Here is a 15775-nt window from a genome sequence, read left to right on the forward strand (position 1 = left end):
CCCCCCGGGCAGCCGCCCAGGATGAGCCCACTTTCCTTGTGGAATGGGCCTTGACAGATTTAGGTTGTGGCAAGCCTGCCACAGAATGTGCAAGTTGAATTGTGCTACAAATCCAACGAGCAATCGTCTGCTTAGAAGCAGGAGCACCCATCTTGTTTGGTGCATACAATATAAACAGTGAGTCAGACTTTCTGACTCCCGCCGTTCTTGAAATATATATTTTCAATGCCCGGACCACGTCCAACAACTTGGAATCCTCCAAATCGTTAGTAGCCGCAGGCACCACAATAGGCTGGTTCAGGTGAAACGCTGACACCACCTTAGGCAGAAAATGAGGACGTGTCCGCAGTTCTGCCCTGTCCGTATGGAAAATCAGATATGGGCTCTTATATGATAAAGCCGCCAATTCTGATACTCTCCTGGCTGAAGCCAGGGCCAGTAGCATGGTTACTTTCCATGTAAGATACTTCAACTCCACCGATTTGAGCGGCTCAAACCAATGGGATTTGAGAAAATCCAAGACTACATTAAGATCCCACGGTGCCACTGGGGGCACAACCGGGGGCTGTATATGTAGTACTCCTTTTACAAAAGTCTGGACTTCAGGAACTGAAGCCAATTCTTTCTGGAAGAAAATCGACAGGGCCGAAATTTGAACCTTAATGGACCCCAATTTGAGGCCCATAGACAATCCTGTTTGCAGGAAATGTAGGAATCGACCCAGTTGAAATTCCTCCGTGGGGGCCTTCCTGGCCTCACACCACGCAACATATTTTCTCCAAATGCGGTGATAATGTTGTGCAGTCACCTCCTTCCTGGCTTTTACCAGTGTAGGAATGACCTCTTCCGGAATGCCTTTTTCCCTTAGAATTCGGCGTTCAACCGCCATGCCGTCAAACGCAGCCGCGGTAATTCTTGGAATAGACACGGTCCCTGCTGAAGCAGGTCCGGTCTTCGAGGTAGAGGCCATGGATCCTCCGTGAGCATCTCTTGAAGTTCCGGGTACCAAGTTCTTCTTGGCCAATCCGGAGCCACTAGTATCGTTCTTACTCCCTTTTGCCGTATAATTCTCAGTACCTTTGGTATGAGAGGCAGAGGAGGGAACACATACACTGACTGGAACACCCACGGTGTTACCAGAGCGTCCACAGCTATTGCCTGAGGGTCTCTTGACCTGGCGCAATACCTGTCCAGTTTTTTGTTGAGGCGGGACGCCATCATATCCACCATTGGTTTTTCCCAACGGTTCACAATCATGTGGAAGACTTCTGGATGAAGTCCCCACTCTCCCGGGTGTAGATCGTGTCTGCTGAGGAAGTCTGCTTCCCAGTTGTCCACTCCCGGAATGAATACTGCTGACAGTGCCATCACATGATCTTCCGCCCAGCGAAGAATCCTTGCAGCTTCTGCCATTGCTGTCCTGCTTCTTGTGCCGCCCTGTCTGTTTACGTGGGCGACTGCCGTGATGTTGTCCGACTGGATCAACACCGGCTGACCCTGAAGCAGGGGTTTTGCCAGACTTAGAGCATTGTAAATCGCTCTTAGCTCCAGTATATTTATGTGAAGAGACATCTCCAGGCTTGACCATACTCCCTGGAAGTTTCTTCCCTGTGTGACCGCTCCCCAGCCTCTCAGACTGGCATCCGTGGTCACCAGGACCCAGTCCTGTATGCCGAATCTGCGGCCCTCTAACAGATGAGCACTCTGCAACCACCACAGAAGAGACACCCTTGTCCGTGGCGATAAGGTTATCCGCTGATGCATCTGCAGATGCGATCCGGACCATTTGTCCAGCAGATCCCACTGAAAAGTTCGTGCGTGGAATCTGCCGAATGGAATCGCTTCGTAAGAAGCCACCATCTTTCCCAGGACTCTTGTGCATTGATGCACAGACACTTTCCCTGGTTTTAGGAGGTTCCTGACAAGTTCGGATAACTCCTTAGCTTTCTCCTCCGGAAGAAACACCTTTTTCTGAACCGTGTCCAGAATCATTCCCAGGAACAGCAGACGTGTCGTCGGGGTCAACTGAGATTTTGGAAAATTCAGAATCCACCCGTGTTGTTGCAGCACTAGTTGGGTTAGTGCTACTCCGTCCTCCAGCTGTTCTCTGGACCTTGCCCTTATCAGGAGATCGTCCAAGTAAGGGATAATTAATACGCCTCTTCTTCGCAGAAGAATCATCATTTCGGCCATTACCTTGGTAAAGACCCGAGGTGCCGTGGACAATCCAAACGGCAGCGTCTGAAACTGATAATGACAGTTTTGCACCACGAACCTGAGGTACCCTTGATGTGAAGGGCAAATTGGGACATGTAGGTAAGCATCCTTTATGTCCAGGGACACCATAAAGTCCCCTTCTTCCAGATTCGCTATCACTGCTCTGAGTGACTCCATCTTGAACTTGAATTTTTGTATGTACAGGTTCAAAGATTTCAGATTTAGAATAGGTCTTACCGAGCCGTCCGGCTTCGGTACCACAAATAGCGTGGAGTAATACCCCTTTCCCTGTTGTAGGAGGGGTACCTTGACTATCACCTGCTGAGAAAACAGCTTGTGAATGGCTTCCAATACCGTCGCCCTGTCTGAGGGAGACGTTGGCAAAGCAGACTTTAGGAACCGGCGAGGGGGAGACTTCTCGAATTCCAACCTGTAACCCTGAGATACTACCTGCAGAATCCAGGGGTCCACCTGTGAGCAAGCCCACTGTGCGCTGAAATTCTTGAGTCGACCCCCCACCGCTCCTGAGTCCGCTTGTAAGGCCCCAGCGTCATGCTGAGGGCTTTGCAGAACCCTGGGAGGGCTTCTGTTCCTGGGCAGGGGCTGCTTGCTGCCCTCTCTTACCCCTTCCTCTGCCCCGAGGCAGATATGACTGTCCTTTTGTCCGCTTGTTCTTATAGGACCGAAAGGACTGCGGCTGAAAATAGGATTTTGGTACTTACCAGGTAAATCCTTTTCTTTGAATCCATAGGGGGCACTGGAGTACTCTTGGGATATGGACAGCTTCCACCGGAAGAAGGCACTGAATAAATTAATTTTGAGACTACTCCTCCCCTCCATATCCTCGAGCACCTCAGTGTTTTTTACTGAGCCGAACAGGATCGATAGAGAGATTGACAAAAGGAGAATTACATATAACCTCACGGACAACAATAAAGTTGACACAAAACGTAACTGACAACTAAAACAGTTGACACCATAACTGATTAACATTTATTAAATTTAAACCAGTCGTGAAAGTGTGTTACCATAAGAACCCCTGAACTTACTCTAAAACAGGTAACTGCTCTGGGTGGGCGTCCAGTGCCCCCTATGGATTCAAAGAAAAGGATTTACCTGGTAAGTACCAAAATCCTATTTTCTTTTTCATCCACTAGGGGTCACTGGAGTACTCTTGGGATGTACCAAAGTTTCCCCCCGTGGGCGGGAGAGCTGTTTGGCACCTGTAACACCAGGCGGCCAAAGCTAGATGCTGGTGCCGCAAACGTATCAAACTTGTAAAAGCGCACAAACGTGTGCACTGAAGACCAAGTAGCCGCACGGCAAAGCTGTGTCGTAGAAGCCCCACGACTCGCTGCCCATGACGTTCCCACAGAATGTGTGGAATGAGCTGTTACTGATGTAGGTGGCTGTAACCTAGCATGAAGGTAAGCCTGACGTATGGTCAGTCTAATCCATCTGGATAAGGTCTGCTTAGAGGCTGGCCAACCCCTCTTGGCCGCATCATAGAGAACAAACAACGTATCCGTCTTACGAACTGTAGACGTTCGGGATACATAAACGCGTAATGCGCGAACCACATCCAACGTTCCGGAATTTTCTGTTAATACCGGAACTACTATTGGTTGATTGATGTGAAAAGACGACACTACCTTTGGTAGGAAAGCGGGATTCGTCCGAAGTTCCGCTCTGTCATCATGAAAAACTAAATACGGTGACTTGCATGACAAGGCACCCAAATCTGAAACACGCCTTGCCGAAGCTAAGGCTAAAAGAAAAATCGTTTTCCAAGTGAGAAATTTAATATCCACTTGTTGTAAGGGTTCAAAGTAAAAGGACTGTAAGAAATCTAAAACCAGATTCAAGTCCCATGGCGCTGTAGGTGGAATGAATGGAGGCTGTACCCTCAGTACACCCTGCAGAAACGTATGTACCGACGGCAACAAAGCCAATTTCCTTTGAAAGTAAATTGACAATGCCGATACCTGCACCTTTAGTGTGGATAGACGTAGTCCTCCATCTAACCCCATCTGTAAAAATAACAAAAAACGGGATAATTTAAAAGATGATGTCGGAAACCTCCGAGCTTCACACCAACCTATATAAGTACGCCAGATTCTGTAATAATGAGCTGCCGTAACCGGCTTCCTAGCTCGTATCATGGTTGGAATAACAGACTCAGGAATGCCCTCTCTTCTCAAGATGGCTTTTTCAACAGCCACCCCGTCAAACGCAGCCGCGCTAAATCGGGGTAAAGGAACGGACCCTGTTGTAACAGGTCCGGACGTAGTGGGAGTGGCCAAGGATCGTCTGCGAGTAGTCCGAGGAGATCCGAGAACCAAGTTCTCCGAGGCCAATGAGGCGCTATTAGTATGACTGTGACGGACCCTCTCTTGATCCGTTTTAGCAACAGCGGGAGCAGCGGAAACGGTGGAAACAGATACACGAGGCTGTACGGCCACGCGGCTGTGAGAGCATCCACCGCCACTGCCTTTGGATCTCTCGTTCTGGACACATATCGTGACACCTGATGATTGTGGCGGGATGCCATCAGATCCACCTGAGGGTAACCCCACCTCTGGATCAACATCTGAAACACTTCTGGATTTAATGCCCACTCTCCTGGATGAAAATCCCGACGACTGAGAAAATCTGCCTCCCAGTTGTCCACTCCCGGAATGAACACTGCCGACAATATCACCTGGTGATATTCGGCCCATCTGAGGATCCGAGCTACTTCCCGCATTGCCATGCGGCTTCTCGTTCCTCCCTGTTTGTTTATGTATGCGACCGCCGTCGCATTGTCTGACTGCACCTGAACAGTCTGAAAACGAAACATGTGCACTGCTTGTCTTAGCGCATTGTAAATCACCCGGAGTTCCAGGACATTTATAGATAGCAATCTCTCGTGATCTGCCCAGAGGCCCTGGAGCCGATAACTCTGAACTACAGCTCCCCAACCTCTGAGACTCGCGTCTGTTGAAAGAATTATCCAATTCCCGACGCCGAACCGTCTCCCTGCAGATAGATTGTGTATCTTTAGCCACCAGAGAAGAGACACCCTGACCTGTGGCGACAATCTCACCCTGTGGTGAATCTGCAGATGTGAGCCCGACCACTGTGCTAGCACCTCCAGTTGAAACGGACGTGAGTGAAATCTTCCGAACTGAAGTGCTTCGAAAGCCGCCACCATTGTGCCTAAAAGGCGAATGCACAAATGTACTGAGACTGTGCGTGGCTTGAGCACTAATTGTACCAGATGACGAATGACCTGTACTTTTTGTTGTGGTAGGTAAATTTTTTGATTTACTGTATCGAAAATCATCCCTAGGAATTGAAGTCGTTGAGACGGAATTAGCAGTGATTTCTTGAAACTGACTATCCAACCGTGCTGAACTAGTACATTGTACGTTAGCAACGCATGCTGGAGAAGCATCTGTTGAGACGGAGCCTTGATGAGTAGATCGTCCAAATACGGAACAATTATTACTCCTAGGGACCTGAGATGAGCTATCATCACGGACATCACCTTGGTGAATACCCGAGGCGCTGATGAGAGGCCAAACGGCAGAGCCTGAAACTGGTAGTGGTCTCGCCTTATTGCAAACCTTAAGAAACTCTGATGAGGTGGCCAAATCGGAATGTGTAAGTACGCATCTTTGAGATCCAGCGCAATCATGAATTCCTGTGGCTCTAAACCTGCAATTACTGACCTGAGAGATTCCATCTTGAATCTGTAGTAAGTGACGTATTGATTGAGACCCTTTAGATTCAATATTGGCCTGACTGAGCCATCTGGTTTTGGTACCACAAACAGACTGGAATAATAACCCTGCCCCTGTTCCTGCACAGGGACCGGAATCACGACTGCAGCATTCAGCAGAGACTGAATGGCCACCTGCAGAACTGCTTTCTTGTCGTCCGACACAGGCAGTCCTGTCGTGAAAAATCTCCCTGACGGAAGACAATCGAACTCTATTTTGTAACCCTCTAACACTAAATTGCGGATCCACCCATCTGTGGACGTCTGAAGCCACGCCCCCTGAAAGCTCTGAAGGCGTGCTCCCACAATTGGAGATCCGAGATGGGCTGGGAGCCCGTCATGCCACTGGCTTGTTAGTGGTCTTAGCGTCTTGACGACGTGCATTGGATTGTCGGGCACCACGTCCCCGACCTCTTCTACCAAGCGTGACCGCTCCTGTGCCCCGCCCACGAAAGGGCTGAGTTCTAAAGGATTTGAACGCCGGACCAGAATATTTCCGTTTAGGTACAGTTGTAGGCGATGGAAGAAACACAGACTTTCCTCCTGTAGCCTCAGAAATCCATCTGTCCAATTCGGGACCGAAAAGCTTCTCGCCATCGTAAGGCAATGCCTCTATACCTTTTTTAACCTCCGCTTGCCAAGAACGTAGCCAAAGTGCTCGTCGTGCTGTGACTAGCGATGAAGAAAGGCGAGAAGTAAGCTGACAGACGTCAGTAGAAGCTGTACATAGATATTCAGCAGCTTCCCAGATTTGATCCGCGAGAAGTATAAGATGGTCATCCTGTAGAGCCGACTTGAGCTCTTTTATCCATACCATTAATGCTTTAGTAACCCAAATGCCAACCAACCCAGGTCTCAGCAACACTCCTGCTGCTGTATACATGGACTTTAGCATAGATTCTATTTTACGATCTGCAGGGTCTTTAAGCGTAGTAGCAGTTGGTACTGGTATGGTTAACTTCCTTGTAAGTTTAGATACGAACGAATCCACCAATGGTGGGTTCTCCCATGTAGCGGTCATGGACTCTGGAAACGGGTAACTCGATTTAAATCTACGAGGTATAGAAAACAGTTTATCCGGATTCTTCCGTGTTTCCAGTAACATTTTATTAAGAGATTCCGAAACAGGAAAACACATCGGAGATCTGTCGTTTAGTAAAGACTACCTCATCGTTCGTCAGGGGCTCCTCAGTTTCCGTAAACTCCAGCGACTGACGCACTGCTCTGATGAGATTATCAATGCCTGGGCTGTCAAAATCGTCACTATCTGACTGTTGGTCTATTTCGCCCTCCTCATACTCATGTTCAGTGAGGTCTAGCATCGCAGAAACTGGCAAATTATTAGGAAAAGGAACCTTATCCTTTCCACCAAAGGTGGACCTTTGACCAGATTGAGACTCCTCTGGTAACTCAAACGGTCTCATTTTAAACTCAGATCTTGCCGCCTCCCTCTCTTCACGAGAGGCGGCCAACTCTGATTGCAAACCAACTAATACATTTGCAAGCATAGCCCATGGAGGGTCCGGAGGCGAACCTGGCTTTAATTCTGGAGTGGAAATCGTATTTGTAGCTGTATTAATAACACATACTGTACATGTGGTGGATCCATCAGGCAATACACTTTTACAGACATGACAGGAAAATTGTTTCTTAGATTTTGCTGGTGTCTTACTCATTATGAAGACAGACAATACAAACTACACACAGACAGTTTGCACGACTCAGTAATAACACTAAGGTTCTTTGTATATTATCAGGCAAGTGCAGTGCACGCCAGCAAAAAGAAAACTGATCCCCAAATTCCCCTAATACCCCTCTTAAGTAGAGATGTAATATAGGAATCCTGGAACAGACAGGAGAAACATTAAGTATGTTAATACCAAATTTTCCTTTAAAGCTTAATACTGCTAATGTGTCTCCCCCCCACCCCCACGACCCCGTGTACAGCAGCGGGTCGGAGGCACCGTGGGACACACCGCATAGAGCCGTGTGAGCGGCCTATACCTGCGTAGCCAAGGCAGCGGGGAACTCATCGGCTGCAGCGGGGAACTCATCGGCTGCAGCGGCGGTCAGCGGGAGCAGAGAGCGTACTGCATAGAGCCGTGGAGCGGCCTATGCACACGCGCTCCAGGTCCAGAACACACACAGCATAGAGCCGTGGAGCGGCCTATTCCTGTGTAGACAGGCAGCGGGGAACCATCGGCTGCTGCGGCGCTGGGAGCGGCGGTGAGCGGGAGCAGAGAGCGTATTGCATAGAGCCGTGGGGCGGCCTATGCATACGCGCTCCGGGCCGTAGGATAACACACAGCATGGAGCCGTAGAGCGGCCTATACCTGTTTAGCCAGGCAGCGGGGAACTCATCGGCTGCTGCGGCGCTGGGAGCGGCGGTCAGCGGGAGCAGAGCGTACTGCATAGAGCTGTGGGGCGGCCTATGCACACGCGCTCCGGACCGCAGGATAACACACAGCATGGAGCCGTAGAGCGGCCTATACCTGTGTAGCCAGGCAGCGGGGAACCATCAGCTGCTGATGTGCTGGGAGCGGCGGTCCGCGGGAGCAGAGAGCGCACTGCATAGAGCCGTGAAGCGGCCTATGCACACGTGCTCCGGGCAGCGGCAATGTATCTAGGATGCGGCGCTGGTCCTCCATCTACCCCTAGCGTGATAATGCGCTCAGTCCCCAATACAATCACTCAACAGTGGGGCGGCAGCGTAAGCTGACCGCCCCTCTCAACATACCTGGACAGTAACAAGGTCTATGACGGGGCTTTTCATTCAAGCTCCGTCCAGCTTCTTGCAGGCAGCCAGCACATGGTGTGAGGGAGCTCTTTACAGAGAGGTCCGACACTCACAGCTGCTCTCAGCAGCTTCCACTATCCCTGACCCACGCCTCTCAGAAGGGGGGAAAGGATGTGGCAATCATTTAAGAAAAAAGAAAAAAATAAACTTAGAAAAAAAAATTCCAAGACTTGTGGACGAACTCCACTATGCCTTCTAACTGTGTCGAGCACAGAAAAAACACTGAGGTGCTCGAGGATATGGAGGGGAGGAGTAGTCTCAAAATTAATTTATTCAGTGCCTTCTTCCAGTGGAAGCCGTCCATATCCCAAGAGTACTCCAGTGACCCCTAGTGGATGAAAAAGAAAAGACGGTGTCTTTTTCTGTTGGGAGGGGGTCTGAGGTAAAAAGGTGGATTTTCCGGCAGTTGCCGTGGCCACCAGATCCGATAGACAGACGCCAAATAATTCCTCCCCTTTATACGGCAATACTTCCATATGTCGTTTGGAATCCGCATCACCTGACCACTGTCGCGTCCATAAACTCCTTCTGGCAGATATGGACATCGCATTTACTCTCGATGCCAGAGTGCAAATTTCTCTCTGCGCATCTCGCATATAAAGGAAAGCATCCTTTAATTGCTCTATAGTCAATAAAATACTGTCCCTATCCAGGGTATCAATATTTTCAGTCAGGGAATCCAACCAGACGACCCCAGCACTGCACATCCAGGCTGAGGCGATGGCTGGTCGCAGTAGAACACCAGTATGTGTGTATATACTTTTTAGGGTAGTTTCCATTCTCCTATCAGCTGGATCCCTGAGGGCGGCCGTATCAGGAGACGGTAACGCCACTTGTTTTGATAAGCGTGTGAGCGCCTTATCCACCCTAGGGGGTGTTTCCCAGCGCGCCCTAACCTCTGGCGGGAAAGGGTATAATGCTAATAACTTTTTTGAAATTAGCATTTTTCTATCTGGGTTAACCCACGCTTCATCACATACATCATTTAATTCCTCTGATTCAGGAAAAACTACAGGTAGTTTTTTCACCCCCCACATAATACCCCTTTTTGTGGTACTTGCAGTATCAGAGATATGCAAAGCCTCCTTCATTGCCGTGATCATATAACGTGTGGCCCTACTTGAAAATACGTTTGTTTCATCACCGTCGACACTAGATTCAGTGTCTGTGTCTGGGTCTGTGTCGACCGACTGAGGTAAAGGGCGCTTTACAGCCCCTGACGGTGTCTGAGACGCCTGGGCAGGTACTAACTGGTTTTCCGGCCGTCTCATGTCGTCAACTGATTTTTGTAATGTGCTGACATTATCACGTAATTCCATAAACAAAGCCATCCATTCCGGTGTAGACTCCCTGGGGGGTGACATCACCATTATCGGCAATTGCTCTGCCTCCACACCAACATCGTCCTCATACATGTCGACACACACGTACCGACACACAGCAGACACACAGGGAATGCTCTTATCGAAGACAGGACCCCACTAGCCCTTTGGGGAGACAGAGGGAGAGTTTGCCAGCACACACCCAAGCGCTATAATATATATGGGAACAACCTTATATAAGTGTTGTTCTTTATAGCAGCTTAAATATATCAAAATATCGCCAAAAAAATGCCCCCCCTCTCTGTTTTACCCCGTTTCTGTAGTGCAGTGCAGGGGAGAGTCCTGGGAGCCTTCCTCACAGCGGAGCTGAGCAGGAAAATGGCGCTGTGTGCTGAGGAGAATAAGCTCCGCCCCCTATTTCGGCGGGCTTTTCTCCCGTAGTTTTAGATAACTGGCATGGGTTAAATACATACATATAGCCTCAATGGCTATATGTGATGTATTCTTTTGCCATAAAGGTATTAAATATTGCTGCCCAGGGCGCCCCCAGCAGCGCCCTGCACCCTCCGTGACCGCTTGGTGTGAAGTGTGTGACAACAATGGCGCACAGCTGCAGTGCTGTGCGCTACCTTCATGAAGACTGAAGAGCCTTCTGCCGCCTGTTTCCGGACCTTCAATCTTCAGCATCTGTAAGGGGGGTCGGCGGCGCGGCTCCGGGACGAACCCCAGGGTGAGACCTGTGTTCCGACTCCCTCTGGAGCTAATGGTGTCCAGTAGCCTAAGAATCCAATCCATCCTGCACGCAGGTGAGTTGAAATTCTCTCCCCTAAGTCCCTCGATGCAGTGAGCCTGTTGCCAGCAGGACTTACTGAAAATAAAAAACCTAAAAACTTTTTCTAAGCAGCTCTTTAGGAGAGCCACCTAGATTGCACCCTGCTCGGACGGGCACAAAAACCTAACTGAGGCTTGGAGGAGGGTCATAGGGGGAGGAGCCAGTACACACCACCTAATCCTAAAGCTTTATTTTTGTGCCCTGTCTCCTGCGGAGCCGCTATTCCCCATGGTCCTGACGGAGTCCCCAGCATCCACTTAGGACGTTAGAGAAAAGGCCAATGAGTGTCCCTGTACAGACTGTTATGGCAGGCTGAGCAGTCTGTCAAAAGGACTTATGGTGCTTTAAGGGTTCACATCAGTAACTAATCTGTCCTCACACCAAATGGTCAAAGGACTCCTACAATAGAGGCAGGCAGATGTAAGTGGGGAAAAAACACCAACCCCTTGCCATGCTACAGGAGACACTGGAGAATGTTATTCAAGTAGTAAAAAGAGAATAAAATGTACAGGCAGTGCTCACCTTCTGTAGAAAGTGCTGAGAAAAAAACGTGTTGACCAACAGAGGAACAGGGAGCTACAGGGGTAGGAGGTATTCAATATATCTTTTCAGTGCCTTGCTACTTAAGGGTTAAACATAATCCATTAACTGTGTTCCCTTACCGATGAAAGAGAATGTACCAAAAATAAAAAATGAGACCGTTAACACAGATTGTGATTGTGTCATAACTCTTGAAGTTGTTAGCTTAAACTAGCAGTAAATGCAAAAAAAAAAAAGTGTAAATTGAGCGTATAGAGTTTAAAATTGCATGCATAATAGTGTTAGAGGAGGACTCAAGTAGTGAAATCCTTACCATGTTTGATAAAGCTACTCTGTCCTTAGGGACAATCAGAATAACATCAAAGGTTGCTTTGATTGCAGGCTCATCCCAGCAGGGGAAAGCTCTCCGTGCATCTGTGGCCTGCAAAAGACAACAGATGTGTTCTGTATCATTTAGACTATAAGAAATACAACCGTACTAATGATTTACACAGAAACCGCAGAACTGGAAACAAGCTTAACCATCGCTCCGAGGTAAGCAAGTGATGGCCCTCATGAGGGTCCAGTATGGTCGTCCTGAACATGTACGTTTCTCCTCTTCCTAGTAACAAAAAGGGATTTTTGTTTACTTACCGTAAAATCTCTTTCTCCGATTCCATCTGGGGGACGCTGCGCGTGTACTGATGGTTAGAGTGTGTGGGAAGGGAGCTTTGGCACAGAACCTATAAAAACCAACTCCTCCCCCCTCTAACCCCTCCCATCTCCAGCCTGACCAGTAGCTTACCTCAGTTATCGTTTAGCAAAGCCGGAAGAGGCAGACAGAATACAACGAATAAACCAGACAAAAATAATCGCAGCGTCCTCAAGATGGAATCAGAGAAAGAGATTTTACGGTAAGTAAACAAAAATCCCTTTTTATCTTTCATCCATCTGGGGGACGCTGCACGTGTACTGATGGGATTTCCCAAAGCAAGCTAAATAGAGGAGGGAGAAACAGATGGCAGAGACGTCTGCAAAATTTGACGCCAAACAGAGGCAGTTCCCAAACCAAAAGTATGAAAACAGTAAAACCTGGTGAAAGTATGCATGGAAGAGCAAGATGCCGCTCTACACAGCTGCTCAACTGAAACACCACCACGAACAGCCCAGGAGGCTCCAACAGCCCTAGTCGAATGAGCCCTTAATGAGTCGGGAACAGGTAATGCCGAAGAAACATAGGCCTGCCGAATAGCAGAAGTAACCCAACGCGCCACAGTGTTCCTAGAGGCCGGCCAGCCACGTTTGGGCGCATCAATCAAAACCAACAAGGTATACGTACGACGAATAGACACTGTACGGGACAAATAAATGCATAAGGCTCTAACAACCAATAACGCCAAATGACAATCCTTTCCAGAAGACTCTGGAACAAACGCTGATTTATATGGAAAGCCGACAACCTTTGGCAAGAAGGAAGGCTTCGTATGCAAGACCACTCCATCGTCATGAAAAACCAAGAAGGGCGGTCTGCAAGAAAGCGCCGCCAACTCTGTAACGCGCCTGGCCAAAGCAATGGCCAAAACAAAAAACACTTTCAGAGTAAGAAAGCGTAATTCAACAAATTTTAGTGGCTCAAACGGAGGCTTCTGGAGAGCCTGAAGAACCAAACTTAAATCCCAGGGTGGACCCGGAGGAACAAACGGAGGCTGAATCCTGATTACACCTTGAAGGCATGTCTGGACCTCCGGAATGAGAGCCAATCTTCTCTGAAAAAGTACAGACAATACCGAAACTTGTCCCTTAAGTGGTAGACAAATGAAGTTCTTTAGTCAGACCATCCTGAAGGAAAGACAACAGACGAGGTAAACGAAAGAGGTGCGGCGACAACCCACGCCGTTCACGCCAAGCAATGTAGATACGCCATACTCTGTGATAAATACGAGAAGTGACTGGTTTCCTAGCCTGAAGCATAGTTTTCACCACTGTTCGAGAGAACCCTTTCACCCTTAAAATGCTGGATTCAAGAACCATGCCGTCAAAGCCAGACAATTGAAATCGTGGTGGAGACAAGGACCTTGTAGAAGTAGATTGGGTCGCAGAGGCAGACGGAACGGGTCCTTTGTTACCATGCTGCGGAGAAGTGTGTGGCAGCGACAACGAGGCCAGTCTGGCGATACAAGAATGACCGGGAGACCTCCTTTCCGGATGCGTTGAAGTAGGCGCGGTATCAAGGGAAATGGCGGGAACACATATCCCAATTGAAAATGCCACTGAGCTGTCAAGGTATCAATCAGCGTTGCTTGAGGATCCCGAGTTTGTGAGCCGCATCGAGGAAGTTTTCGGTTGAGACGAGACGCCATGAGGTCGATAGTTGGTGTTCCCCACAGAGACACCAGGGTCAGAAAGAACTCTTGATGAAGTTCCCATTCTCCCGGATGTATCGTGTGACGGCTTGAGAAATCTGCTCCCCAGTTGTCCACTCCTGGAATGTGAACTGCGGAGATGATTGGAATCCACCGTTCCACCCACTGGAGAATATGGGCGACCTCCTCCAGCTGCGAGTTCCGCCAGGTTTGTTTATGTAAGCCACCGCCGTGGCGTTGTCTGATTGAATGCGTACCGGATGACCTTGGACGCTGGTTTGCACCTGAATCAGAGCATACCAAATTGCTCTCAACTCCAAAAGGTTGATTGGTAACTTTGACTCCTGACCGGTCTAGAGTCCCTGGAAGTGCTTAGATTGAAACACTGCCCCCCCCCCAACCAGTAAGGCTGGCGTCCATGGTGACCATCATCCAAGACCAAACAGTGAATGGTGCCCCCTTGGTGAGATTGGGACTGTGAAGCCACCACTGGAGAGACTGCAGAGTCTGAGCCAACAGCCGGCACATTAGCAAGTCCAGATGTGGACCCGTTTGATTCCAAGAGCCCAGAATCTAAGTCTGAAAAGGCCGAGCATGGAATCTGGCATATGGTACAGCTTCGAAGGTCGCCACCATCTTGCCCAACACTTCCATAAATCTGAGAACTGAGACCCTCGGCAATTGTAACAGGGAGCGGACTCTGGATTGCAGATCCTGAGTTTGTTCTGAGGTAAAAAAAAAAAAACTGACTTCTCGTGTCGAATAGGACACCTACAAAAACCATCTCCTGAGAGGGGAGCAATGAAGATTTCAGGAAATTCACAATCCATCCGAATGATTGTAGAGTGTCCGTGGTGAGTTGCAGATGTTGATGGAGCCTTCAGCAACAAATCGCCCAGGTAAGGAGTAATGTTAACCCCTGGACATCTGAGGACAGTCACTACGTGACCCAATATTTTTGTAAATACCAGAGGGGCCATGGATAGACCGAACGGAAGAGCTTGAAACTGGAAATGCCAAGGGCCGATTGTGAATCTCAAAAGATGTTGATGACCTGACCAAATGGGAACATGGAGGTATGAGTCCTTTACGTCTATAGATGCCAAATATTCCTCCGGTTCCATGGCATCGATGATTGAACGAATAGATTCCATCTTGAATTTTTGGACAGAGATACTGATTCAGGCATTTTAGATTTAAAAGGGGTCGAAATGAACCGTACGGTTTGTTTACGAGAAAAAGACTTGAGTAAAAGCCTTGGCACTGTTGTAGTTTGGGAACTGGAAGAATTACTCCATTGTGTAAAAAAGTGTGGAAGTTGCCTGAATCAGTGCTGGTCGTCTGGAGGGATCGCATGGGAGAGGAGTGATGAAAAGGCGGTCTGGGACAGGCTCCTCGAGATCCAAAATGTAACCTTGGGTTATGACCCCTGTCACCCACCGATCCGATTGTGACAGGAGCCACACTTCCTTGAACTGTAGTAACTGAGCCCCAGCCACCAATGATCCCTCCGGAGACCACCTTGCATCATGCAGTAGGATGGTCGGCAGGCTTGACTGCCGGTTTACGTGGTGCCTGCGATCCTCTACCATGGAAAGCACCTCTGCGTGGAAATCTTGAAATGGCTCGAAAGGACTGGAAACTGCCCCTGCCTTGAGTACGAAAGGACCGAAATTTAGTTGGTTTCGGCTTTTGAGGAGCAACTGGAAGAAACCGGCTCTTGCCACCGGTGGTATTAGAGATAATCTTCGTAAGTTCCGGACCAAAGAGAAATTCTCCTTCAAACGGAACGGCTGTCAACGTTTGTTTGATATCAAAATCAGCATTCCAAACACGAAGCCAGAGTGAACGCCTCGCTGTAACCGCTAGAGCAGATACACATGACTGTAGCGAGGCAAAGTCCAACAAGGCCTCACCAACATAAGCGAGAGCCTCAGAAATGTGCTCAGCTAGTTGAATAGC

The 15775-nt window shown here is 48.8% G+C and overlaps 1 protein-coding gene across 1 annotated transcript in view; it reads right to left on the reverse strand.

Annotated features, from left to right (window-relative positions):
- NPEPPS (aminopeptidase puromycin sensitive) overlaps positions 1 to 15775 on the reverse strand; it is a 189800-nt gene that overhangs the window by 109523 nt on the left and 64502 nt on the right. The window contains exon 5 of the mRNA XM_063959653.1: positions 11785 to 11892. Within this exon, the coding sequence (XP_063815723.1) occupies positions 11785 to 11892 (108 nt within the window). The remainder of the gene's footprint in view (positions 1 to 11784; positions 11893 to 15775) is intronic.

This window comes from Pseudophryne corroboree, chromosome 3 (assembly GCF_028390025.1).
Source record: "Pseudophryne corroboree isolate aPseCor3 chromosome 3, aPseCor3.hap2, whole genome shotgun sequence".
Lineage (NCBI taxonomy): Eukaryota > Metazoa > Chordata > Amphibia > Anura > Myobatrachidae > Pseudophryne > Pseudophryne corroboree.